Source organism: Cyrtonyx montezumae, unplaced genomic scaffold, assembly GCF_038088225.1.
Source record: "Cyrtonyx montezumae isolate F1298 unplaced genomic scaffold, pur_monq_1.0 scaffold_3, whole genome shotgun sequence".
NCBI lineage: Eukaryota > Metazoa > Chordata > Aves > Galliformes > Odontophoridae > Cyrtonyx > Cyrtonyx montezumae.
The window spans coordinates 119,382,228-119,409,352 of NW_027072034.1; the positions used below are offsets into that span (position 1 = coordinate 119,382,228).

At 38.4% G+C, this 27,125-nt stretch overlaps 2 protein-coding genes across 3 annotated transcripts; one reads left to right on the top strand and one right to left on the bottom strand.

The window, feature by feature from the left end:
- Positions 1-266: 266 nt before the first annotated feature.
- RLIG1 (RNA 5'-phosphate and 3'-OH ligase 1) lies at positions 267-6,277 on the bottom strand. Of its 2 annotated transcripts, XM_065741334.1 has the most exons (7): positions 6,162-6,277; positions 4,933-5,050; positions 4,296-4,391; positions 3,801-3,917; positions 3,233-3,427; positions 1,350-1,519; positions 267-780 (listed from the first exon to the last, which is right to left on the bottom strand). In XM_065741334.1, the coding sequence occupies exons 1-7, from the start codon at positions 6,249-6,251 to the stop codon at positions 592-594; spliced, it is 975 nt and encodes a 324-aa protein (XP_065597406.1). In that variant the 5' UTR covers positions 6,252-6,277; the 3' UTR covers positions 267-591. The 2 variants fall into 2 exon arrangements, with proteins under 2 accessions (XP_065597406.1, XP_065597407.1); XM_065741335.1 differs by lacking the exon at positions 3,801-3,917.
- A 1,082-nt stretch (positions 6,278-7,359) lies between these two features.
- LOC136051758 (uncharacterized protein C12orf50 homolog) lies at positions 7,360-26,912 on the top strand. Its single transcript, XM_065741336.1, has 10 exons — positions 7,360-7,407; positions 8,949-9,072; positions 10,729-10,902; positions 11,847-11,924; positions 12,022-12,141; positions 12,423-12,518; positions 15,060-15,167; positions 25,514-25,621; positions 25,823-26,026; positions 26,839-26,912. Exons 1-10 carry the CDS (start codon positions 7,360-7,362, stop codon positions 26,910-26,912), a joined length of 1,134 nt encoding a protein of 377 aa, XP_065597408.1.
- The last annotated feature ends 213 nt before the right edge of the window (positions 26,913-27,125 follow it).

Here is a 27,125-nt window from a genome sequence, read left to right on the forward strand (position 1 = left end):
AGTGGAAATAGAGGTAGGATGTAGCTTCATTAGTTTTTTTGGGTACTAGGATAACACTGCAGCTTCTCAGTTAAATAATACCATAAGAAGTTTTCACCCATGAAAAGCATAAATGTTTTAAGAAATCTTCACACTTCAGACATGACTGTGGTCCCAGACATCTGTTCTGCACTGATAAGAAAAAGATCCTGAAGGTGAATTCTACATGTTATTCTACATGTTACAGTGTTAGAGTAATTGTATTCAGAAAAGAAGTGCAACCTAGGGAACTGTTAGAGTTTAATGCATTCCTTAGCTAAGCTAAGTATCAGACAGTGTAAGACAACGTTCTGCTTCACTGTTAGCAGTTCCAGAAATGAGTTCCCAAGTTAAGGATTTTTCAGAAATGAGATAAACGTGCTGAAAGCTAGATTCTGTTCTGGATGTCACATACGTTATTACATACAGTAAGTCACTTAAGATAAACTTCAAACTGTAGAGTACAGAGCTTGCTGCTTAGGCAGGAGGATTCCTTGTTTTGTAGGGAGTTCTGAGATGGAAATAAGCAGAATGCACGACATACAGCTATTAACTTAAAAGAGAAAAATAACTTCAGTCATCAAACTTGATATCTTTGAGTCTGTCAAATCTTTGACCATCTAGGTTCGAAAACTGGTGGAACAAACTCTTTGGTCCAAAGTCACAGTCATAGTCTTGTCTATTCAAAGAAATAACAACAGGTTGAGAATTCAAGTATGTCTCTGCAAGTGGCCAGCATAAACCAAGATGATGGCGATGGAGCTAAAAAAGAAGAAACAGATTCATTCTGAGATTCTGATATAGCAGCCCAACAGTTCCCAATCTGAGGGGGAAGGGGGCTTCAGTTCCAGGGTCCTCAGCACTACATCAATTCTGATAAACATTAATTAGGTATTTGTTGTTAGGATGACATGACTAAGTGAAGCACAGAATGCAAGCAAGTACCACTGTGTCCTCTAAAGCATCAGAAATAAAAATTAACTTGCTAATTAATCAAAGATCACATTAACAATCCTTGCTCCCTCAGTCAACGTTACAAGAAATAAAGTTTTTGAATAAAGTTTTAAAATGTTGACCAAATCCTGTGTGGACAGAAAAATTATTTTATATTCTCAATTACTATAAACATAATGTAGGTAATAAAAAATTTTAATAAACTGTCAGCTGTAGTGAATTCTGTTCAGTGGCTTGCTTCATTCTACCGTAACCAAATTTGCTAGGATTACTAATAAAGAATTTGAAAAGCAAGGTAAAAAGTGAACAATAACCCACATTGCCTCAGAAACTAAAAATTGTTATAGATGTGTAGAAAGCACAGTCAAGATATTTACCTTGATTAAACTTCCATCACGGCAGTGCCAAACAATTCCTTCAACTTTACCTTCACTGCAGCCTTCAAACCACGACACTATGTCATTTTGTTTCAAAGCAGGTGGATTCTTTATTTCAAATGCTCCATGTGGTACAAGAAGATGTATAGGTTGCTTTTTGCTTCCCAATCCTGTGTTAAAAGGAACAAAATCAAAGAATCACAGAATTGTAGGGCTTGGAAGGGACCTCTAGAGATCACTGAGTCCAGCCCCCTGCCAAAGCAGCTCCCTAGCCCAGGTTGCACAGGTAGGCGTCCAGGCGGGTCTGGAACGTCTCCAGAGAAGGAGACTCTACCACCTCTCTGTGCAGCTGTGCCACTGCTCCGGCACTGCACTGGGAAGAAGTGGAACTTTCTGTGTGGAAATTCCTATGCATCAGTTTGTGGCCCTCTCTCCTTGTCCTAATCTTTCTGGAGTTACACGTTCTAACATTCTCCTCACTTTTGTTACAGACATCTACAAAGTGCTCTATAAAGGCAGATTTCTATTAGATTCTACTGCAATGTACTGTCTTTAGAAGACTAATCACACGTAAATGTCAAATGTAGCCATCTTCTCCTCATGCAACTTTTATTTATAGAATATAAATTAAGATGCCACAGATGCTACAGTGTTCAGTTTCATGCTCATGTTCACCTCCTCAGTAACCACAGTCACTACATTCTTCATGCTTTGGATCACAATCCATATCACAAATATCTTACTTTGTGAAATGCCATATTTTCTCATGAATGCAGAATTACATTTAGGCAAGGCTGTTTAATACCAAGAAATGAAAGAATCACTGTCTCTTCAGTGACTGAATATTTCCACTGAAAACTAAGACCAAAACAATAAAAAATTTTTGTTCCTGCTTCTTTAAATTCTAACATAATTCCTAGACTATGTACTACTATTCTTCCTGTCCTTCCTCAGCAATCACCATAACAGCCAAGAAAGTAAGTTAAAATTCATTGGTGCTCATGCTTAATTGTGCTTTCTGTTAACAGGCTTTGAAAGGGAGAAGTCACAGGCAAAATCTAGCTTTAAAATTACATTTCCCTAAGAAGATATGCACAGTATTTAATAATTTTAAAACTGCAATTCATGACTAATTCTAGGGACTAAAAAAGTATCTATAGCTGAACACAGTTTTCTGTTTTAACGAACTAGGCAGCATCAAGAAGACAATCACCATCAAGCAACCTTAAGGTATTTTAAGATCTAACATTTAAAACAATTTTTTTGGTTAGTGTATTCTTCTTTTCTGGGATGTTATTATTAAAAATGAGATGGTACACCTTAACAGCCTGAAACCAGCAAAAAGCAGTCGTTAAAACCTACATCTTGACTACTGAAAAACCAGCGTTCTTCAAAAGCACAGCCGTTTTTCCCTTTCAGATTTCACACAGCTCTGCATCAATATAGCAGAAACCTCAGTTTTAGGTATACTATGAATTGCTTCCTATAAATAGGTATGTGCAATAGGTATATATTTTTTTAAATCAGTTATGTTCATGCAGAAGTTTTGTGGTCCTCAGCATGAATAAAACTGCTTCCTCCTGTTGAAATGCTACAGCAAAGCACTTTCACATGAACTCCTGAAGAACATGTATGCAGAAAGAAGTTTTAACAGACAGGCTTGTAAGAATTTGACATTCTGAGCTGAGTGTTTTTTGGATACCAACCTGTGAGTATTCCTGAAGCTAGCCCTTTCCTTCCTTTCTAGTAAATGTTACTATTTACGCATGCCTTTTCATTTCTTTTACATGAAGATGAAAAAAAACCAACATTATACAATGAAAATTAATGCATTTGCAGATAAAACATCAGTGAATAAAGTATTTTTACCCATACAAACTTACCATATGGATTTGCATTAATATGTGTGCCAATAAGCTCCAGTGTTTGTTCTAGAAGTTCTGACAGTGATACTGGTCTAATTTCCAAGAGCCCAGGGTCAGCATGGTGTTTCAATACAAGTGCCATTTCAGCCTCATAATTTACAACAGATGAGTGCCAGCAATACTGCTTACTGTTTTTCTCCACAGGCACCCAACCTACAAAAAAGACATTGCATTTCACCAAGGTTAGTATCTAAATTTATCAAATGCCAATTTAAAGTATATACGCAATAAAACCAAACCAAACCAACAACAGTTACCCTAGCTAAAATCAGAGTAACTAGAGAAACAGTTATATCTCTAAGGAACGTTAACAGGAATACAAACATGCCAATTTTCTAGTATGGACAGACAGAGCTCCAGCTGAAGGCAAACTAATTATTTCCAGTATGGCAGAATAAAGCCTTTCAGGACAATGAACAAATAATATTTTGTTTGTTTTCTGCATATGTTAGATACATTTTGGAACTCTGGAACGAATTCTGATGCACCTTAAAACAGTATTTTGTCACCCTTTCACCACGTGTACCTGGCATATGTCCATTTTCATCAGGCAAAGGATTGCCATTAGAGAACTCTATTTCCTTGGCTGGGATCCAGGTATCTGGAACAGGCTTGAAATCCTCTTCAATGTTCCAAATAAATTCTAGACGTATAAATGCAGCATTCAGAATTTGGCAAACGGTTAGACAGAATTACATTTTGATCTTCTGTCAATGCAAGAGTTAAAATAATGTGACCTAAACCTTCTTTGAAAGACAGTAGCACACATCACTTTGTAAAAGCATCAACATTTCATTTACAGTCTAGAATCAGGAGGTCTAAAGTAACATATTAGCCTTTAAGTAGTTAAGATTAAGAAATAGCTATGTGAATAGCCAGTAATACATTTAAACTAGGACAAGAGAAGAAAAGACATGAAAAAAAATGGAGAAGGGTAAGTGATACTTCCTGCATCAGATGAGAGGTGAAGCATCCAGCAGAAAAAACACAACACCAGAGCAGGAAAAAATTCTTTACTGACCTTTGCAATCTTCAACGGAATATAAGAATCGTTTGAACCTTTTCTCAGCTTGTTTGTTGGGCCTTCTGTCCAGCCTGGCCCACAGGCATGGTTGCCCTACAGATCCCAGAAGTAAAAAAACAGTGGTTTACTTAGGTAACCATACCCTGCACAGTACAGAAATCAAGTGCATAAAAGTTAAAAGCATGAAGATGTCACTCATTTGTCACTAAAAACTTTTACACACGAAGAACTGGTTTAATTAATGAGTTTGTTATTGTATACAAATCTGAAAATCTACCTGTAGAATTTTGCCTAGTTTACTACAGTTTTTTCTTGCAATTTCAGGGAAAGGCAGGAACCCCAGTAAAACAATGAACCAATCTTCAGATTTTCTCCCAAACCCCAACAATTTGAACCTTCTCAAGGAAATTAAACATCCTCCATATAAATTCCAGTGTGCAAAGTACTTTTACCAAAAATAATTTTTAAAATGAGGCACAGTAACTTAAACACAGTAACTTACTACTTAAGAGAGTAAAATCTCTTAAGAACTTTACGGACATCTTAATATGCTTATAGAAACTATTACTTTATGGCCAACTAAAACAGGGCACTAGTCAGCATGAAAAACTTGCATATGGATCTTCCTTATTACCTTTATAGGTCGCTACATAACAGCAGGTTCCATCCACCTTTTCAGTAGGAAATGCGTTGTATATATCTGCCTCTAATGCTTTTTCATTTAGGGTTTCAGTTGCCAAAACTTTAAATGGCTGAAAAGAAGACAGGTATTTTAAATCCTAAGCACTGCTACGTTACTGTGTTGTTTTCAGAAGTTCTTGCTCTGTACTGCTGGCCTCTGTAAGTCTGACACTCTACATTGTATTTATGAATTTCTAATACTATCAAAATGAACCATCACTTCTGTAAGACAAGTTTGAAAAATGCTATAAGACAAAAAAAAAAAACCAGAAAAACAAACAAACAAAAAAAACAAAAAGGCCAACTATTTCTGAACTCTGACCCTCCCATACATTCCTGATTAGTATCTAGGGATTATATTGCCTTCCACTATAAATAGTGTGTGGAATCTACATGGGTTCCAGTCCAACGTGACAGAATTTTGAGATAAACTTTCCTGTATTATTATGCTAACAGAAATCCAGCATGACTGCCTGCTCCTAAGTTCTGGGTTGGAACAGAATGTCAATTGCACCATCATCAATTCACGATACATACTACTGACTTGCAAAGTGCCAAAACACTGCTACATAATACTTAGGACCAGTGTTGTTAACAAAATAATTTTCCACAGGGAATACAGAAAGAAGCCATTCTGTGATCTGAAATAATATCCAGCCACGGTCAGTTAACGTTTCTACGAGGCACCATTCGTGGTACTTCTGTAACAGTTTTAGTGAAAGCGTGCTAACGTCGGTGCTTCTCTGGGCAGCCTATGCCAGTGCCTCACAGCCCTCCGAGTAAACATTTTCCACCTTACATCCAAAGGAAGTCTTTCCTCTCTACTTTACAGCGGTTCCCCCACGCCACGAATAAAGCAGCCATACCCCAGTGCCATCCTTGCCCTCACACCTAAGCCCAACTGCTTTTCCTCTATGAAGGAATAGCAACTTAGGGGAGGACCCCAACACGGCAGGGCGCAGGTACGGAAAGGTTAGCCCCGGCCACTGCCAGCAAACTTCAAGGGGAGCAAATCACACAGACGGATCCCAGCTGTTTTCCACTGAGGCAGGACAACAGGAAGCGTTAAAGCCTGCAGCCGCACAGACGGGTGCCATTCCGCTCTTGCCCCATTGCAGCCGCGCCGGGCTCCACTCGAGCGCCGCCGCCGCCGCCGCCGCCTCCCGGCCTCGCCCCGCGCACCTGGCGCTCCCGCTTGGCCGACGGCTCCTCCTTCACCTCGGTCACGAACAAGCACGGCACCTTGCGCTGCACCGCACCCCTGCGGCTCATGGCGCCGCCCGCCCTCTCCCGACGCCGGCCCCGCGAGCAGGCGGAAGCGCGCCCGCACCGCGCTGCGCTATGGGAGACGTAGTCCGGCGGCGCCGCCTCCGCCTCTCGCGTGTGAGGCCCGAGCGGCGGCGCGGGGCTCGCGGTGGGGCTGAGGCGAAGGCCGTTGCTTCTTACTTCAGCCCCCGCCGTCGCTCGGTACTCTTCCGTCCGTCCCTACACGGGCGCGGAAGCGGTGTCCCCAAAGAGTGGGGTCTTCTCAGTGTCAGCTTGTACGTGGGCTGCGACAGCTGCCTCCCCAGCTTCTCTGCGCTCTCAGGACGCTGCTCGGCCGCGGTTACAGTGCGCGCTGCTGCCCGCATCACGCAGTGTAGTACATCTCATCCCACGCTGCAGGGGTAACTGCACATCTGAGCGCTTTCCAGGGTTAAAAAACTCATTTCACCCCTACTTGCTTTTTGCACAGAGGCAACCCGAGACTTGAGTGTTAATCGGTGACACAAGCATATGCTGTTCCCTGCTTTAGCTGTGGCAGTGAACATCATGGGAGAGAGAGGACACGTGTAGCAGAAACAGCACAGGCCCTCAGCACATCAGAGCGTACTCTCAGTAAGCGGCAAGTGTATCAGCCCAGAGAGAGATACGGTAAGAAACACAATGAGTACAAGAACTTTGCTTAAAAATGCAGGCATCAGTTTTGTATCAGAGGTTTGGTTAGAAGACCCTAACTTCTACAGTGAGAAATAGGGACTATGTTCAAGCGTGGAAGGTTAGATGATGTCATCTGATGATGTCACAATGTCTGCAGGAGCAGTGGACATGTTATGTAACAATGCTATGTAATTGCCAGGTAACGCTCCTTTTACCCCAGAAACCAACTTTGGCCCTTAGCAGGCAGGCCACCTCCTCAGCTCAGCTGTACTGAGCTTTAGCTAGGCCATCAGTTGGAGATTTGTTCCAAAACAGATGCAGAGCTGAAGTTCTGAAAACACCTTCTTGTAAAGAAAACTACTGTTTTCGGGACAAATTTAAGATTTGCTTGTACACTGGTGTCTTTTAACGTGTGCTCTGCTGGAATAAAAGGAGTAGAATAAGTACAAAATAAGTGACAATGGATCAAGATGGGAATGACCACAGTTATTCTCCTCCACATGCACAGGTAAATGCTATAGATTCTAGAGTGGTCAGCATCCTTGATGATACGTGCATAGTTAGAGGGAGATTTATTATCGAACGTTAGAAGTTGGTATGCATCTATCATGGCATACATAAATCAATGATTTAATTTTCTGAAGTGAGAGGAGCTAATTGTCCTAATTTCTCCTGGGGCTAAGGCTCAGATACTCAGGGAGCACAGACATTAAAAATCCCTCATAATTCATCTCTCTTATTCTGTCAAAGTTATAGTAAATCTGAATTAATAGACCGTGTTTACAAGTTCTGCTTACACTGACTACCTGAGTTTCTTCAAGACCTGTTCCAGAAAAGGAAGCCATTCAGAACTTCCAAGAAATGTTTCTGTTGTAGTTGGTAAAAATCCAGGGGTGGATTGGTTCTTGGTTATTGCATCTCTGAGCATCGATGGTTTAGGCATTGGTGCTTCAGAGACAGGCTTCGACTCCTAATGCCAGCTGAGTAAGACTCGTCTCTCCAGAACCAATGGGAACATTCCCACTTACTTCAGGGAGAATTCAGACGTTTTTCAAGTGTGACTTTGTTTTCCTTAAAGAAAAATAAGGGAGAGAATTTTGAGTGAAGAAAGGGGCTTTCACTGGAAATGTGCTGGTTGTGCACTTTTGTGGACAGATGTAATCTGGAAAAATCTCGATCAGTATTATCCCAGCACTGGGACTGTATGTAGAAGTGAAGCAGCAATAATTGGATGACCAACTTGTTTTTCCCCATTAAGCTTCTGTGTGTCATGTGAAAAAACAGCTGGCAGGTGGCCTAAGCAGTGTAATGGTAGTAGTTTCTGAACATCAAATCCTGCATAATTTTGGTGATTTGTAAATATTTTTCATCACATTTTTATACTTGGCTGCTGCATGGTCTCTCACATTAATGACAAGGAGTTTTATTGGAGGACATTCACAGTTTAAAGCAGCCACTTGTACGCTGTGTATGGGGATTTAGTCTGTCAACCTCAGAATCATTCTGTGCATTAGTGTTTCAAGTGAAGAGTCTGTCACTGCGAGAAACTTCTGAGCTCTGATATCTTGTGAACGTGATGGAGACAAGGGAAGCGTTCACATAAAGGTAGAAAGGAGTGAGTTCCTTCAAGCACAATTTTAATTCTAACATCAAAAGTGACTTCCTCCTGCCAACGTGGTTTTGAAAGAGAAATGAAACAAATTTCTTTTGTAATCCACGTCTGACAAGTCTGTACAAGTTCCTAAATTTGTATGATTTCAGGGGGTTTTTTAGGTATCTTCAGCAAATTTTGTTTGAGATGGGTCTGGTAAACTTATTCTGTAGAAGAGGAAACCCAGGCACACATAAATTAAATGAATACTGTGTAAAAAAGAAAGATTTTTTTCTTCCCAACATCTGTAAAATGTCTGCAGTGGAGAATGTATCTCCCTTACGTAGGTGTAGTTACCTTTAAACATTCTGACAGAGCACTGTGTGGTCCTGCAAAGTGTTAGTCCTCCGTTCATCACAGTACACTGTAACCATGTCTGAAAATGTTTTGTCTCCCAGCAAAAGTACAGCAACACCTTGTGTTTCTGGGAAACAAAGCCGTTAGGCTGTGTGAGGATCGATTGCAGCTTCCAGCATAGCAAACCTCGTCTTATAAACGGACTGTTTCTGCCGCCTACTGTCAGTAAGTAGAAGTGTTTTCTCAACCATTTGTCCACTAAGTAACTAAACACTGAAACATATCCTTAAACTTCCACTGCTTGCATAGTGCACGTTAACATCAAAAAAGTGCACCGCTGCAAATGAATCAGGAGTGACCAGCTATCACATCAAGTTCAGAGTGAACCAAGGAGTTGTACTGATCAGTGGGTGGGTTGCTATGTTAATTTATACATGTACGTGCAGTGTTACAAGTCTTCATAGTTGCTAGTTATATATAAGATGAATTAGTAGATGCCACTTTAGATTTCTGAGATCCACGGAGCACAAACTTTATATTAGCTTTTCATCTGTGCTATATTATTGGAGTAGGAAGGCATTTATCTATGTAAATATTTTGTCCCGGCTTAGAACATACGAGTCAGATTTAGTCTGAAGATTTTGTTTCATAGGAAATCATTAATCTCTTAGCTTCTGAACTGATAGGGTCTTTTCTGGCCTCACTCGAAAGCATCACTCAGGGACTTTTTTTATTCCCGTTTTCTAAAAAGTATCTGAAATTGTCCATTTTCTCCAAGGAAATGATTAATGTAGTTTATTGCCAGCTACTAACAGACTGGAGAAGTGAGAAACAAAAAGCAAACTAAAACCACCTTCCCCTAATCCACTCCTACCTCCTCCCCTAGGGAGGGAATGGGGGGAATGCATTGAGGGGAATGGGGTGACTGCAGTCAGACCTTAACGATTCATCTCTGCTGTTCCCTTGTGGTCACTCTTTGCCCAGCGTGGTGTCACTCTGGTGAGATGCCATCCTTCCTGAACTGATCCCACGTGGCCTTCCAAGCGCTGCCCCAGCACAGCTCGGTACCACAGGGCCCACCCTTCAGGTGGTTCCCACACTCATACTCTAATGCTCAGCCTCTGCCAGACAGAGCTGCTGTAAACTCAATTACACTTTTGGTTATGGTGTGAACTCGAGAAGATGCCCAACAGACATTCTTTCTAGGAGTAATGCCCGAAACTCAGAACTAGGAAACGGCCCCAAACTGTTTCATTTTACTGGCATACCTGTAACTCCACAGTCTGGGTGCTCACCATAACATTGCACATGCTGTAATTATTTATTTATTTCCAGGCTTAAAACTCGTGTTGAAGTTTGATTTGGCTTAGTGCTTAACAGTGCTAAATTCTTCCAAACTGATGCCCTGTGGAGCAACCCAGGCCTGCCTGCTACTCAGCATGCTTACTCTATTTCCACAAGCAGAGTCCTGGAAGCAATGCACTTCAGCCAAGATGTTATTAATCCTTTATTTCCCTGTGTTGTAAACTACCTACAAAGAGATTGGAAGAAAGAAAGTTACTTAGTTTGTCTGTCTACTAGCAGGAAGAGATATACAGCCTTTTTTGAACAGTATAGAAGCTTCTCTTTTCTGCAGGCTATAGTCAGCAGTGTGTTGTCTTTCCCATCAGAGGGGCTACTACACATACATTCTATTTCTTCATGTGTTTGGAGTGTGTTCATTTGCCTGCCTCTCTAGAAGATACTTGATATAAGGCTCAGTTCATCTATTTGCACACAGTTTACATATGATAATTACTTTGAAAGTTTACCTGTTGGTCTCAATACTTCAGATTGCAGTTCCCTCTTGAAAAAAAATCGGTCTCTGGTTCTTTTCTGCAGATACTGTAGTTCAACAGCAAGGCCAAGAAGGGATTCTGATTTCAGCCAATAGTCAAGAACTCTACAAAATTCAGGGGAATATTTTAATACCAATTCACCCTCAAGTGATTGTAGACCTCAGCAATGAAGACGATGAAGACGAGGATGAAGAGGAGGACGAAGACAATAGTAATAGTAAATAAGTTTTCCATTTCCTCTTAGAAGGAACTAGAATAAAGGTTTTTCACCTGATGCAATGTGGTTCACAACTGATGTATTCCCATGACTGTTAACATTTTTAGGAAAGAGCTGTTGTCAAGTTTTTGAAACTGTTTCCCAGCAAAGATGTTAGACAGCAGACGCATGAGTAAACCATAGTTTCTAACTCCTGCAAAGCATCTAGTTTTGTATTTTGATGCTGGCGTAATTCCCATATTCCATTTTTCATCAAATAGAGTTTAAAATATTCAGATGACTGTCAAATACTATCATATAACAAGCATTTGGCATTTTCTCATGTAGAATGACATTTTTATTATCTTCCTGTTCTCACCAATCTTAATCATCTTAACAATTAATATTAATATTTAATACTACGTGTTGACTGAGGACTTGCTAAAGAAAATTCATGCAATATGCTTCACTGGTTTACTAACACATATATATATGAAAAAATATATGTGAAAAAGAAAACAAAAATCAACAACCAGCACACCTGTAGTTAAGCAATGGAACATGTCTCACTTAGAGATTAGTCTTACAAATGTTAACTGGAACACATAAGGAGCACTCACAAAAGAGTGTTACTTAAGAGTTGCAGGCACTACAAGTTAACAACATTAAGAAGAGGCTTTGTGACAAGAAAACATGGATGACATGTTCACTGAGATTTCCTTTTGAGAATATATATAATAATTTACAGATGAATACTGAAAATATTTTTTTAAATCACTCTAAATCAGCAGTTACTTTAAGAGCTGCTGTAGCTGAAATTCCATTGCACTGGGAAAAAACCTAATGTTAACAAATAGTCATGGCAAAAATGAAATTCATCGTGTTATTTGATAGTTAAGAAACATTAATGGTCTTGGTATGGCATGACAAGATATCTAGTAATCTTTATAAAATGTTTCCTACAGCTATTTCTGTTACACGGGAAAAGACTGCTGAAGACATTGAAGAAGAAAGAGCAATAAAGGAAGTGTGCTATAAATCTGGTGAGTATGACATGGGTGACCCTTTTATGAACAGCACCATTGCCAGTATAGTAAAGGTGTTTGAGGTTTTTTTTTTCACTTTTTGCTGTTTGTTTAGGGGAATATTATAGGATTCAGTACCCTCAGGTTCTCCAGTCAAGAGAAATTGCTCCTCCATCTCCAGGTTTGGGAAGTGAGAAATTAGCAATGGACACCGTTGAGCAAGATTCAGGGACAGGTAGGTATTTTTATTTTTGTAGTCAGTATATACCATGTCTTCTTAAATGTGAGTGTCATGGCACTTCCTTAGAAAATTCAGATGTTATACATGAGTGCTTAAGTTTCACAATGCACAGTTGAAATGACTAATAACAGAGAAAGAAGAATATAAAGCAAGCAGGTCAAGGAAATTGCTTGGAGCTAATTACTAATTCATAGATGTGGAGGGAAGAGAATGACATTTTCATTCATTGTGGCTATACGCAGGGAGCTAACGTGTTCCTTCTGTTGCCTTTCCAGGTGACAGTAATATGAAAAGAGAGAGAGAGACTTCAGGAATGGAAGTATCAGTGAAGCAATTTAGCAGAACAGATGACAAATCCTGTGAAAATAAAGGTAATTCATATTGGCTTCTCAATGCTGAACACTGTGTTGTAAAGAAAACTGCCTAAAGTCAATATGCCTGGTACAAACTCCACCCTTTAAATATAAATTAATATATGAAATACCTAGGTTTTTTTGTTACACATTTTGTACATTCCTTTTCATACTACACCATCAATTGTAGGGATTGAAAATATCAGTTATTATTCAGCATGTTTGACGATTTTAGTAAATATAAAAAACCTTTATGGTCATTACATTGGACTTTTTCCTGCTTATTTTGGTCAGAGAAATGGCTTGTGAAGTTAAAAAAAATTAGTGGAGGAATGCCTACAGGAGGCATTACTTTCAGACCAATCTATGTTTGTTTGCTTAACAGCATTTGCTTTTTTTTCCTTCAGAAATATAAAATACTGGTAAGAATAATAAGAATTTCAGTATTATTCCTTTTTCTCCCCTTTGTTTGTCAATGCAAAATAATTCATGACCATGCTAGGGATGCTTGGTCTAGCTGTCAGCAAAGTGCTGTGCATCTTCTAGCTTCAGATGGGTATGAAACAGCATACAGGTCTCTTTCATATTATCACAGAACCATAGAGTGGCTTGGGTTGAAAAGGACCTCAAAGATCATCTAGTTGGTCTCTACAGCTCCAAGTATTTTCATTCCGTGAGATTATCTAATGTTATGGGTGACTTATTCTTTGCAAATTTAGGAGTTACTTCTTTGTATGGGAAACGGATTTCTGAACAGGAATTGATGCTTTTCACCATCATTACTGAAGGTTTGTCTACCAAAGACACTTGTGTATCTTCAGCTCAAACGATTTGTTCAGTCTGATTAATTAAACTGACCGACATTCAGTTGGCAGTCTCATTTTATAACAAACACAGTTATTCTTAAATCTGGTCAAGAGAGCTTATGCAGTATGCTTCACTGGTTTACACGTATGGATATATTTCAAAACACATATTTTAGAAACCAAAAAACAACACACCTGTAATTAAGCAATTGAACGTGTCTCACTTCGAGGTTAGTCTTACTAGTCTTAACTGTGACAGATAAGGAGCACTCACTTCATCACCTGTGACAGCAGACATAGCAGGTTAACATCATTGGGTAGAGGCTTTGTGACAAGAAAACATGGATGACATGTTCACTGAGATTTCCTTTTGAGAATATATATAATATTTTACAGATGAATACTGAAAATATTTTTTTACATCGCTCTAAATCAGCAGTTACTTTAAGAGCTGCTGTAGCTGAAATTCCATTGCACTGGGAAAAAACCTAATGTTAACAAATAGTCATGGCAAAAATGAAATTCATCGTGTTATTTGATAGTTAAGAAACATTAATGGTCTTGGTATGGCATGACAAGACATCTAGTAATCTTTATAAAATGTTTCCTACAGCTATTTCTGTTACACCGGAAAAGACTGCTGCAGACATTGAAGAAGAAAGAGCAATGAAGGAAGTGTGCTATAAATCTGGTGAGTATGACATGGGTGACCCTTTTATGAACAGCACCATTGCCAGTATAGTAAAGGTGTTTGAGGTTTTTTTTTCACTTTTTGCTGTATGTTTAGGAGAATATTATAGGGTTCAGTACCCTCAGGTTCTCCAGTCAGGAGAAATTGCTCCTCCATCTCCAGGTTTGGGAAGTGAGAAATTAGCAACGGACACCGTTGAGCAAGATTCAGGGACAGGTAGGTATTTTTATTTTTGTAGTCAGTATATACCATGTCTTCTTTAATGTGAGTGTCATGGCACTTCCTTAGAAAATTCAGATGTTATACATGAGTGCTTAAGTTTCACAATGCACAGTTGAAATGACTAATAACAGAGAAAGAAGAATATAAAGCAAGCAGGTCAAGGAAATTGCTTGGAGCTAATTACTAATTCATAGATGTGGAGGGAAGAGAATGACATTTTCATTCATTGTGGCTATATGCAGGGAGCTAACGTGTTCCTTCTGTTGCCTTTCCAGGTGACAGTAATATGAAAAGAGAGAGAGAGACTTCAGGAATGAAAGTATCAGTGAAGCAATTTAGGAGATCAGGTGATAAATCCTATGAAAATAAAGGTAATTAATTTTGGCTTCCTGATGCATCTACAAGCAAAATGAGCCCAATTCCCTCATCTCATCTTCATAGGATAGGTGCTCCAGCCTTCCTGTGATCTTAGTGGCCCTCCTCTAGTCTTATTCCAAGAGCTCTGTGTTTGTCATGTACTGGGGTCCCCAGGCCTGGATGCAGTACTGCAGATGGTTCCTCACAAGAGCTGCACACATGGGGACAATCACCTACCCCTGCCTGCCGAGAAGGAATTCTGTAATTAAATCATTCCCCTGTGTATTTAAAGCTTTTAAATGTTTCTCTTAATTTTCTATTTTTTGGGGGGCCGAGGTTGCTTAATGAATTGTCTATTTGGTTTTATTATATTTTTTTTTATTGATTTCACTCAGAATGTAATTATAAAATGGTTCACATTTTATTGTTCAGAATGTTCTTTAAAATTGAGGATTTCCTTCATCTTTTCTTCATTTTCTCTAGGAGGTTATTATTTTGCACCACAGAGAAACAAATATTTTAATGGGAAACGAAGTGAGCCAGTATATTTTGAAAAAACTCCATCTGCATCAAAGCATTCAAATGAAAAAGGTACTTATTTAATGTTTGGGGATGACCTGCTGGAGAGATGCTCTGTGAATAGGGACTTCTTTCTGAAAAATAATGACAGGACGAGAGGGAATGGCCACAAGTTGTACCGAGGAAGATTAAGATTAGATTTGAGGAAACATTTTTTCTCTGAAAGAGTGGTCAGGCACTGGAATGGCCTGCCTAGGGAGGTGGTTGAGGCACCATCCCTAGCACTGTTCAAGAAGCGTTTAGATGAGGTGCTAAGGGATTTGATTTAGAAGTTCAGTGGGTAGGGATGGTGATAGGAGGATGGTTGGACTAGATGATCTTGTAGGTTCTTTCCAACCTAATGTACCTATGAACATATGAAACTATAAAGGAAATTGGTTTGAGCTAATTAATAATTTATAGATGTGGAAGGAAGAGAATGACATTTTCATTAATTGTAGCTATATGCAGGGAGCTAACGTGTTCCTTCTGTTGCTTTTTCAGGTGACAATAATATGAAAAGAGAGAGAGAGACTTCAGGAATGAAAGTATCAGTGAAGCAATTTAGGAGATCAGGTGATAAATCCTGTGAAAATAAAGGTAATTCATATTGGCTTCTCAATGCTGAACACTGTGTTGTAAAGAAAACTGCCTAAAGTCAATATGCCTGGTACAAACTCCACCCTTTAAATATAAATTAATATCTGAAATACCTAGGTTTTTTTGTTACACATTTTGTACATTCCTTTTCATACTACACCATCAATTGTAGGGATTGAAAATATCAGTTATTATTCAGCATGTTTGACGATTTTAATAAATATAAAAAACCTTTATGGTCATTACATTGGACTTTTTCCTGCTTATTTTGGTCAGAGAAATGGCTTGTGAAGTTAAAAAAAATTAGTGGAGGAATGCCTACAGGAGGCATTACTTTCAGACCAATCTATGTTTGTTTGCTTAACAGCATTTGCTTTTTTTTCCTTCAGAAATATAAAATACTGGTAAGAATAATAAGAATTTCAGTATTATTCCTTTTTCTCCCCTTTGTTTGTCAATGCAAAATAATTCATGACCATGCTAGGGATGCTTGGTCTAGCTGTCAGCAAAGTGCTGTGCATCTTCTAGCTTCAGATGGGTATGAAACAGCATACAGGTCTCTTTCATATTATCACAGAACCATAGAGTGGCTTGGGTTGAAAAGGACCTCAAAGATCATCTAGTTGGTCTCTACAGCTCCAAGTATTTTCATTCCGTGAGATTATCTAATGTTATGGGTGACTTATTCTTTGCAAATTTAGGAGTTACTTCTTTGTATGGGAAACGGATTTCTGAACAGGAATTGATGCTTTTCACCATCATTACTGAAGGTTTGTCTACCAAAGACACTTGTGTATCTTCAGCTCAAATTATTTGTTCGACCTGATTAATTAAACTGACTGACATTCAGTTGGCAGTCTCATTTTATAACAAACACAGTTATTCTTAAATCTGGTCAAGAGAGCTTATGCAGTATGCTTCACTGGTTTACACGTATGGATATATTTCAAAACAAAATAATAGAGAAAGAAGAATATAAAGCAAGCAGGTCAAGGAAATTGCTTGGAGCTACTTACTAATTCATTGATGTGGAGGGAAGAGAATGACATTTTCATTCATTGTGGCTATATGCAGGGAGCTAACGTGTTCCTTCTGTTTCCTTTCCAGGTGACAATAATATGAAAAGAGAGAGAGAGACTTCAGGAATGAAAGTACCATCGAAATGTTTTAACAGAGCGGATGATAAATCCTATGAAAATAAAGGTATTTAATTTTGGCTTCCTGATACATCTACAAGCTAAACGAGCCCAATTCCCTCATCTCATCTTCATAGGAGAGGTGTTCCAGCCTTCCTGTGATCGTAGAGGCCCTCCTCTAGTCTCATTCCAAGAGCTCTGTGTTTGTCATGTACTGGGGTCCCCAGGCCTGGATGCAGTACTGCAGATGGGTCCTCAAAAGAGCTGCACACATAGGGACAATCACCTCCCCCTGCCTGCCGAGAAGGAATTCTGTAATTAAATCATTCCCCTGTGTATTTAAAGCTTTTAAATTTTTGTCTTAATTTTTTTTATTCGGGTGGGCGTTGATTAATGAATTGTCTATTAGGTTTTATTATATTTTTTTCTTTTTTATTAATTTCACTCAGAATGTAATTATAAAATGGTTCACATTTAATTGTTCAGAATGTTCTTTAAAATTGAAGTTTTCCTTCTCTTTTCTTCATTTTCTCTAGGTCGTGATTATTTTGTACCACAGAGAAAAAAATATTTTAATTGGAAACAAAGTGAGCCAGTATATTTTGAAAAAACACCAACTGCATCAAAGCATTCAAATGAAAAAGGTACTTATTTATGGTATGGGGATGACCTGCTGGAGAGGTGCTTTGTGAATAGGGACTTCTTTCTGAAAAATAATGACAGGACGAGAGGGAATGGCCACAAGTTGTACTGAGGAAGATTTAGATTAGATTTGAGGAAGCATTTTTTCTCTGAAAGGGTGGTCAGGCACTGGAATGGCCTGCCTAGGGAGGTGGTTGAGGCACCATCCCTAGCGCTGTTCAAGAAGCGTTTAGATGAGGTGCTAAGGGATTTGATTTAGAAGTTCAGTAGGTAGGGATGGAGATAGGAGGATGGTTGGACTAGATGATCTTGTAGGTCCTTTCCATCCTAGTGTACCTATGAAAATATGAAAGTGTAAAGGAAATTGGTTTGAGCTAATTACAAATTTATAGATGTGGAAGGAAGAGAATGACACTTTCATTCATTGTGGCTATATGCTGGGAGCTAACGTGTTCCTTCTGTTGCTTTTTCAGGTGACAATAATATGAAAAGAGAAAGAGAGACTTCAGGAATGAAAGTATCAGTGAAGCAATATAGGAGATCTGGTGATAAATCCTATGAAAATAAAGGTAATTAATTTTGGCTTCCTGATACATCTACAAGCTAAACGAGCCCAATTCCCTCATCTCATCTTCATAGGAGAGGTTTTCCAGCCTTCCTGTGATCTTAGAGGCCCTCCTCTAGTCTCATTCCAAGAGCTCTGTGTTTGTCATGTACTGGGGTCCCCAGGCCTGGATGCAGTACTGCAGATGGGTCCTCACAAGAGCTGCACACATGGGGACAATCACCTACCCCTGCCTGCCGAGAAGGAATTCTGTAATTAAATCATTCCCCTGTGTATTTAAAGCTTTTAAATGTTTCTCTTAATTTTCTATTTTTTGGGGGGCCGAGGTTGCTTAATGAATTGTCTATTTGGTTTTATTATATTTTTTTTATTGATTTCACTCAGAATGTAATTATAAAATGGTTCACATTTTATTGTTCAGAATGTTCTTTAAAATTGAGGATTTCTTTCATCTTTTCTTCATTTTCTCTAGGAGGTGATCATTTTGCACCACAGAGAAAAAAATATTTTAATGGGAAACGAAGTGAGCCAGTATATTTTGAAAGAACACCAACTGCATCAAAGCATTCAAATGAAAAAGGTACTTATTTAAAATTTGGGGATGACCTGCTGGAGAGTAGGGACTTCTACCTGAAAAATAATGACAGGACGAGAGGGAATGGCCACAAGTTGTACCGAGGAAGATTTTCATTAGACCTGAGGAAACATTTTTTCTCTGAAAGGGTGGTCAGGCACTGGAATGGCCTGCCTAGGGAGGTGGTTGAGGCACCATCCCTAGCGCTGTTCAAGAAGCTTTTAGATGAGGTGCTAAGGGATTTGATTTAGAAATTCAGTGGGTAGGGATGGTGTTAGGAGGATGGTTGGACTAGATGATCTTGTATGTCCTTTCCAACCTAATATACCTATGAACATATGAAAGTATAAAGGAAATTGGTTTGAGCTAATTACTAATTCATAGATGTGGAAGGAAGAGAATGACATTTTCATTCATTGTGGCTATATGCTGGGAGCTAACGTGTTCCTTTTGTTGCCTTTCCAGGTGACAGTAATATGAAAAGAGAGAGAGAGACTTCAGGAATGGAAGTATCAGTGAAGCAATTTAGCAGAACAGATGACAAATCCTGTGAAAATAAAGGTAATTCATATTGGCTTCTCAATGCTGAACACTGTGTTGTAAAGAAAACTGCCTAAAGTCAATATGCCTGGTACAAACTCCACCCTTTAAATATAAATTAATATCTGAAATACCTAGGTTTTTTTGTTACACATTTTGTACACTCCTTTTCATACTACACCATCAATTGTAGGGATTGAAAATATCAGTTATTATTCAGCATGTTTGACGATTTTAGTAAATATAAAAAACCTTTATGGTCATTACATTGGACTTTTTCCTGCTTATTTTGGTCAGAGAAATGGCTTGTGAAGTTAAAAAAAATTAGTGGAGGAATGCCTACAGGAGGCATTACTTTCAGACCAATCTATGTTTGTTTGCTTAACAGCATTTGCTTTTTTTTCCTTCAGAAATATAAAATACTGGTAAGAATAATAAGAATTTCAGTATTATTCCTTTTTCTCCCCTTTGTTTGTCAATGCAAAATAATTCATGACCGTGCTAGGGATGCTTGGTCTAGCTGTCAGCAAAGTGCTGTGCATCTTCTAGCTTCAGATGGGTATGAAACAGCATACAGGTCTCTTTCATATTATCACAGAACCATAGAGTGGCTTGGGTTGAAAAGGACCTCAAAGATCATCTAGTTGGTCTCTACAGCTCCAAGTATTTTCATTCTGTGAGATTATCTAATGTTATGGGTGACTTATTCTTTGCAAATTTAGGAGTTACTTCTTTGTATGGGAAACGGATTTCTGAACAGGAATTGATGCTTTTCACCATCATTACTGAAGGTTTGTCTACCAAAGACACTTGTGTATCTTCAGCTCAAACGATTTGTTCAGTCTGATTAATTAAACTGACCGACATTCAGTTGGCAGTCTCATTTTATAACAAACACAGTTATTCTTAAATCTGGTCAAGAGAGCTTATGCAGTATGCTTCACTGGTTTACACGTATGGATATATTTCAAAACACATATTTTAGAAACCAAAAAACAACACACCTGTAATTAAGCAATTGAACGTGTCTCACTTCGAGGTTAGTCTTACTAGTCTTAACTGTGACAGATAAGGAGCACTCACTTCATCACCTGTGACAGCAGGCATAGCAGGTTAACATCATTGGGTAGAGGCTTTGTGACAAGAAAACATGGATGACATGTTCACTGAGATTTCCTTTTGAGAATATATATAATATTTTACAGATGAATACTGAAAATATTTTTTTACATCGCTCTAAATCAGCAGTTACTTTAAGAGCTGCTGTAGCTGAAATTCCATTGCACTGGGAAAAAACCTAATGTTAACAAATAGTCATGGCAAAAATGAAATTCATCGTGTTATTTGATAGTTAAGAAACATTAATGGTCTTGGTATGGCATGACAAGACATCTAGTAATCTTTATAAAATGTTTCCTACAGCTATTTCTGTTACACCGGAAAAGACTGCTGCAGACATTGAAGAAGAAAGAGCAATGAAGGAAGTGTGCTATAAATCTGGTGAGTATGACATGGGTGACCCTTTTATGAACAGCACCATTGCCAGTATAGTAAAGGTGTTTGAGGTTTTTTTTTTCACTTTTTGCTGTATGTTTAGGAGAATATTATAGGGTTCAGTACCCTCAGGTTCTCCAGTCAGGAGAAATTGCTCCTCCATCTCCAGGTTTGGGAAGTGAGAAATTAGCAATGGACACCGTTGAGCAAGATTCAGGGACAGGTAGGTATTTTTATTTTTGTAGTCAGTATATACCATGTCTTCTTTAATGTGAGTGTCATGGCACTTCCTTAGAAAATTCAGATGTTATACATGAGTGCTTAAGTTTCACAATGCACAGTTGAAATGACTAATAACAGAGAAAGAAGAATATAAAGCAAGCAGGTCAAGGAAATTGCTTGGAGCTAATTACTAATTCATAGATGTGGAGGGAAGAGAATGACATTTTCATTCATTGTGGCTATACGCAGGGAGCTAACGTGTTCCTTCTGTTGCCTTTCCAGGTGACAGTAATATGAAAAGAGAGAGAGAGACTTCAGGAATGGAAGTATCAGTGAAGCAATTTAGCAGAACAGATGACAAATCCTGTGAAAATAAAGGTAATTCATATTGGCTTCTCAATGCTGAACATTGTGTTGTAAAGAAAACTGCCTAAAGTCAATATGCCTGGTACAAACTCCACCCTTTAAATATAAATTAATATCTGAAATACCTAGGTTTTTTTGTTACACATTTTGTACACTCCTTTTCATACTACACCATCAATTGTAGGGATTGAAAATATCAGTTATTATTCAGCATGTTTGACGATTTTAGTAAATATAAAAAACCTTTATGGTCATTACATTGGACTTTTTCCTGCTTATTTTGGTCAGAGAAATGGCTTGTGAAGTTAAAAAAAATTAGTGGAGGAATGCCTACAGGAGGCATTACTTTCAGACCAATCTATGTTTGTTTGCTTAACAGCATTTGCTTTTTTTTCCTTCAGAAATATAAAATACTGGTAAGAATAATAAGAATTTCAGTATTATTCCTTTTTCTCCCCTTTGTTTGTCAATGCAAAATAATTCATGACCATGCTAGGGATGCTTGGTCTAGCTGTCAGCAAAGTGCTGTGCATCTTCTAGCTTCAGATGGGTATGAAACAGCATACAGGTCTCTTTCATATTATCACAGAACCATAGAGTGGCTTGGGTTGAAAAGGACCTCAAAGATCATCTAGTTGGTCTCTACAGCTCCAAGTATTTTCATTCTGTGAGATTATCTAATGTTATGGGTGACTTATTCTTTGCAAATTTAGGAGTTACTTCTTTGTATGGGAAACGGATTTCTGAACAGGAATTGATGCTTTTCACCATCATTACTGAAGGTTTGTCTACCAAAGACACTTGTGTATCTTCAGCTCAAACGATTTGTTCAGTCTGATTAATTAAACTGACCGACATTCAGTTGGCAGTCTCATTTTATAACAAACACAGTTACTCTTAAATCTGGTCAAGAGAGCTTATGCAGTATGCTTCACTGGTTTACACGTATGGATATATTTCAAAACAAAATAATAGAGAAAGGAGAATATAAAGCAAGCAGGTCAAGGAAATTGCTTGGAGCTAATGACTAATTCATAGATGTGGAAGGAAGAGAATGACATTTTCATTCATTGTGGCTATATGCAGGGAGCTAACGTGTTCCTTCTGTTGCCTTTCCAGGTGACAATAATATGAAAAGAGAGAGAGAGACTTCAGGAATGAAAGTACCATTGAAATGTTTTAACAGAGCGGATGATAAATTCTATTTAAATAAAGGTAATTAATTTTGGCTTCCTGATACATCTACAAGCTAAACGAGCCCAATTCCCTCATATCATCTTCATAGTAGAGCTGTTCCAGCCTTCCTGTGATCTTAGTGGCCCTCCTCTAGTCTCATTCCAAGAGCTCTGTGTTTGTCATGTACTGGGGTCCCCAGGCCTGGATGCAGTACTGCAGATGGGTCCTCACAAGAGCTGCACACTTGGGGACAATCACCTCCCCCTGCCTGCCGAGAAGAAATTCTGTACTTAATCATACCCATGTGTACTTAAAGCTTTTAAATGTTTATCTTATTTTTTTTTGGGTGGAAGTTGCTTAATGAATTGTCTATTTGGTTTTATTTTATTTTATTCATTAATTTCATTCATAATGTAATTATAAAATTGTTCACCATTAATTTTTCAGAATGTTCTTTAATATTTTTCTCCATCTTTTCTTCATATTCTCTAGGAGGTGGTTATTTTGCACCACAGAGGAACCAATATTTTAATTGGAAACAAAATGAGCCAGTATATTTTGAAAAAACACCAACTACATCCAAATATTCAAATGGAAAAGGTACTTATTTAAGGTTTGGGGATGACCTTCTGGAGAGTGTCTCTGTGAATAGGGACTTCTATCTGATAAATAATGACAGGATGAGAGGGAATGGCCACAAGTTGTGCCGGGGAAGATTTACATTAGATTTGAGGAAACAATTTTTCTCTGAAAGAGTGGTCAGGCACTGGAATGGCCTGCCTAGGGAGGCAGTGCTGTTCAAGAAGCGTTTAGATGAGGTGCTAAGGGATTTGATTTAATAGTTGGGTAGGGATAGTGTTAGGAGGATGGTTGGACTAGATGATCTGGTAGGTTCTTTCGAACCTAATGTACCTATGAACATATTAAACTATAAAGGTAATTGCTTTGATCTAATTACTAATTTATAGATGTGGAAGGAAGAGAATGACATTTTCATTCATTGTGGCTATATGCAGGGAGCTAACGTGTTCCTTCTGTTGCTTTTTCAGGTGACAATAATATGAAAAGAGAGAGAGAGACTTCAGGAATGAAAGTATCAGTGAAGCAATATAGGAGATCAGGTGATAAATCCTATGAAAATAAAGGTAATTAATTTTGGCTTCCTGATACATCTACAAGCTAAACGAGCCCAATTCCCTCATATCATCTTCATAGTAGAGCTGTTCCAGCCTTCCTGTGATCTTAGTGGCCCTCCTCTAGTCTCATTCCAAGAGCTCTGTGTTTGTCATGTACTGGGGTCCCCAGGCCTGGATGCAGTACTGCAGATGGGTCCTCACAAGAGCTGCACACATGGGGACAATCACCTCCCCCTGCCTGCCGAGAAGGAATTCTGTAATTAAATCATACCCCTGTGTATTTAAAGCTTTTAAATGTTTATCTTATTTTTTTTTTGGGTGGAAGTTGCTTAATGAATTGTCTATTTGGTTTTATTATATTTTTTTCTTTTTTGTTAATTTCACTCAGAATGTAATTATAAAATGGTTCACATTTTATTGTTCAGAATGTTCTTTAAAATTGAGGATTTCCTTCATCTTTTCTTCATATTCTCTAGGAGGTGGTTATTTTGCACCACAGAGGAACAAATATTTTAATGGGAAACAAAGTGAGCCAGTATATTTTGAAAAAGCACCAACTACATCCAAATATTCAAACGAAAAATGTACTTATTTAAGGTTTGGGGATGACCTGCTGGAGAGGTGCTCTGTGAATAGGGACTTCTATCTGATAAATAATGACAGGACGAGAGGGAATGGCCACAATTTGTGCCAAGGAAGATTTAGATTACATTTGAGGAAACATTTTTTCTCTGAAAGAGTGGTCAGGCACTGGAATGGCCTGCCTAGGGAGGTGGTTGGGGCACAATCCCTAGTGCTGTTCAAGAAGCGTTTAGTTGAGTTGCTAAGGGATTTGATTTAGCAGTTCAGTGAGTAGTGATGGTGTAAGGAGGATGGTTGGACTAGATGATCTTGTAGGTCCTTTCCAACCTATAAATCTATGAACCTATGAACTTGGGGTTCCTGATGATGATAGGCTGGCCCTGAGGCAGCAGGGTGCCCTGGTGGCCAAGAAGGCCAATAGTATCCTGGGCTGCATTAAAAAGAGCATGGCCAGCAGGTCAAGGGACCTGATCCTCCCCCTCTACTCTGCCCTGGTGAGGCCTCACCTGGACTCCTGTGTCCAGTTCTGGGCTCTTCGGTACAAAATAGACAGGGATCTCCTTGAAAGGCTTCAGTGGAGGGCTACAAAGATATTAATGGGCATGGAACACCTCTCTTATGAGGAAAGGCTGAGAGACCAGGGTCTGTTCAGCCTTGAGAAAAGGAGATGCAGAGGGAATTTAATCCATGTCCATAAGTACCTAAAGAGTGGGAGGCAAAAGGATGAGGCTGGACTCTGTGCGGTGCATGGTGATAGAACCAAGGGAAAATGGCCACAAACTGAAGTGCAGGAAGTTCAGCACAAATGTGTGTGGGAACTTCTTCCCAGTGCAGTGCCGGAGCAGTGGCACAGCTGCACAGAGAGGTGGTGGAGTCTCCTTCTCTGGAGACGTTCCAGACCCGCCTGGACGCCTACCTGTGCAACCTGGGCTAGGGAGCTGCTTTGGCAGGGGGCATACAGTTCTGTGATTCTTTGCTTTTCAGTGAGATTCTATTTCTTACATTATTATTGAAGTTTTTCTGATTCCTAATGGGAAACGTTCAGAGACAGAATCAAAGTAATTGTTTGTTTCAAACTTGTTCAAAGTACTGTTGGACTGTTATTGTTAAATTTTGAGTTTGTCCTCAAGATTTTGAGACCTTGAACTGTGCTAATGGAAATGTAGCAACTTTTTTTTCATTTTGTGAGATGATTCTTTCAAAATATTTAAAGAGGAAGATAGTGTTCCTTACCTAAGGAGACCTGTGTATGAAGTGGAAGATGAGTTTTTCAATTCATCATAGCATTTCTTGATAAGAAAATGTGTGCTTTTTGAAAGGTAAATCTGTGCAATTAAATCCTTCAGCAACAGACAGCGCTGAATGTGTGAGGAAATACCACTTCAAGGGGGTAAAGAAGAATAACTGTATTTCTGAGGAGCAAAGAAACTCACCTAATGCAGGAACAGGCAAAGGTATTTTTATAAAACAGTTGGCTTACTCATTCCTAAAAACTAAACTATTAGATGATTTAGCACTACCTTGTTCCGTTCTATGTGTCGCATATGGACAATCTCTATTTTGAGTGGACTGTCTGTACAGAACATTCTTTTAAATTTTGTCTTCTTTGAGTAATATCGCAACATTACTTTATACATTTGTTTTTCCAATTTTAGGAACTCCCACTTCATACTCAAAAGTTAAACCAAATTACCAACAAAATTATCGTAGAAGGGATGATGGAACTACTTCTTCTATTGGTTCTGTGAGACAAACTGAAAGAAACATTTATTTCAACTCTCCAGAACCTAAAAGATCAGCATATGTGTCCTACCGTGGTGGCAGAGTCATACAGGAACCAATGTACAATGGATATACACGTGAGTTCCTGCTTACATGGAATTCTTAAAATGACTCTTAAAATACCTGACTGTATTCTGCTGCTTTCACGTTTGTCACTGGAAGTGAATATGTAGGTTTTTATATCTAAATATGAATACCTATTTAGGTACTTACACCTAAGTGTGGGCAAGAGGCCATTTAATCCAGCTTGATTTTCATCATTACACTACAGTAATTTCCATAGAGATGTAAACACATTTAAACTTTGTGCTGATTCCCACTTCTGAATCATCTTGTAGGTAATTTTCTTCTTTTGAAAGATAACGTTTGACCATTTTAATTTATCATTCTACTCTGAATATCAATAGTAATAGCAGTAGAAGTAGTCTTCCAGTATCATTTTAGTTTGCTCTCAAGAAATATTTATTGTTCCACTTTTTTTCTGGAAGAGGATGAAGGAATGACCTTTTTTTTTTTTTTGGTCTATGTCTTTGCAAATAGTATTTCACTGAAATTCTACTTAGGGTTTTTGATTGTTTTCGTTATTGATGATTTTATTTTTGTAGTAAAGAGCAGTTGACTCTTTCAAAATGTTTTCAGCACAGGAACATTCATTTTGAAGAAACTGAGCATTGTGGAATTGGTGAAAGATTACAAATGTTTTAATATACTAAAAGTAAAGTAAAGTCTACATTTAATAATAGCTTGCATTCATTTCAGTGGTGATGTATGATTCTTCTGATCCATCGATTCAGTAAATCTTACTTTTAAACCACATAGCAGATTGAGATCATCTTTTCTGAAATTGTGACTGAAATTAAGATTTTGTTTTTCATTTTTTCTTCAGCAGACAAATATTATTCAGCATCTTACAGTGCTCCAACTTGGAAGAAAAGAAATCCACACGCGAAGACATTCTTTTAGTTTAAAACAACCGTTCAGGTAAATCTGTTGTAGAAATATTTGTAATTCAGTTTTTTATCAGAAGTGTGTCTCCTTGTTGAGAAAATGTATCTCTTGAAACCTCTTAAAACCACACCAGAGATTGTAAGATCCTTAGCAACGTTGAATAATCTGAAAGAATTTTTAGTAGTTTCATATGTGGACGTGTAATTTTCTCTGTATAATTAACACATT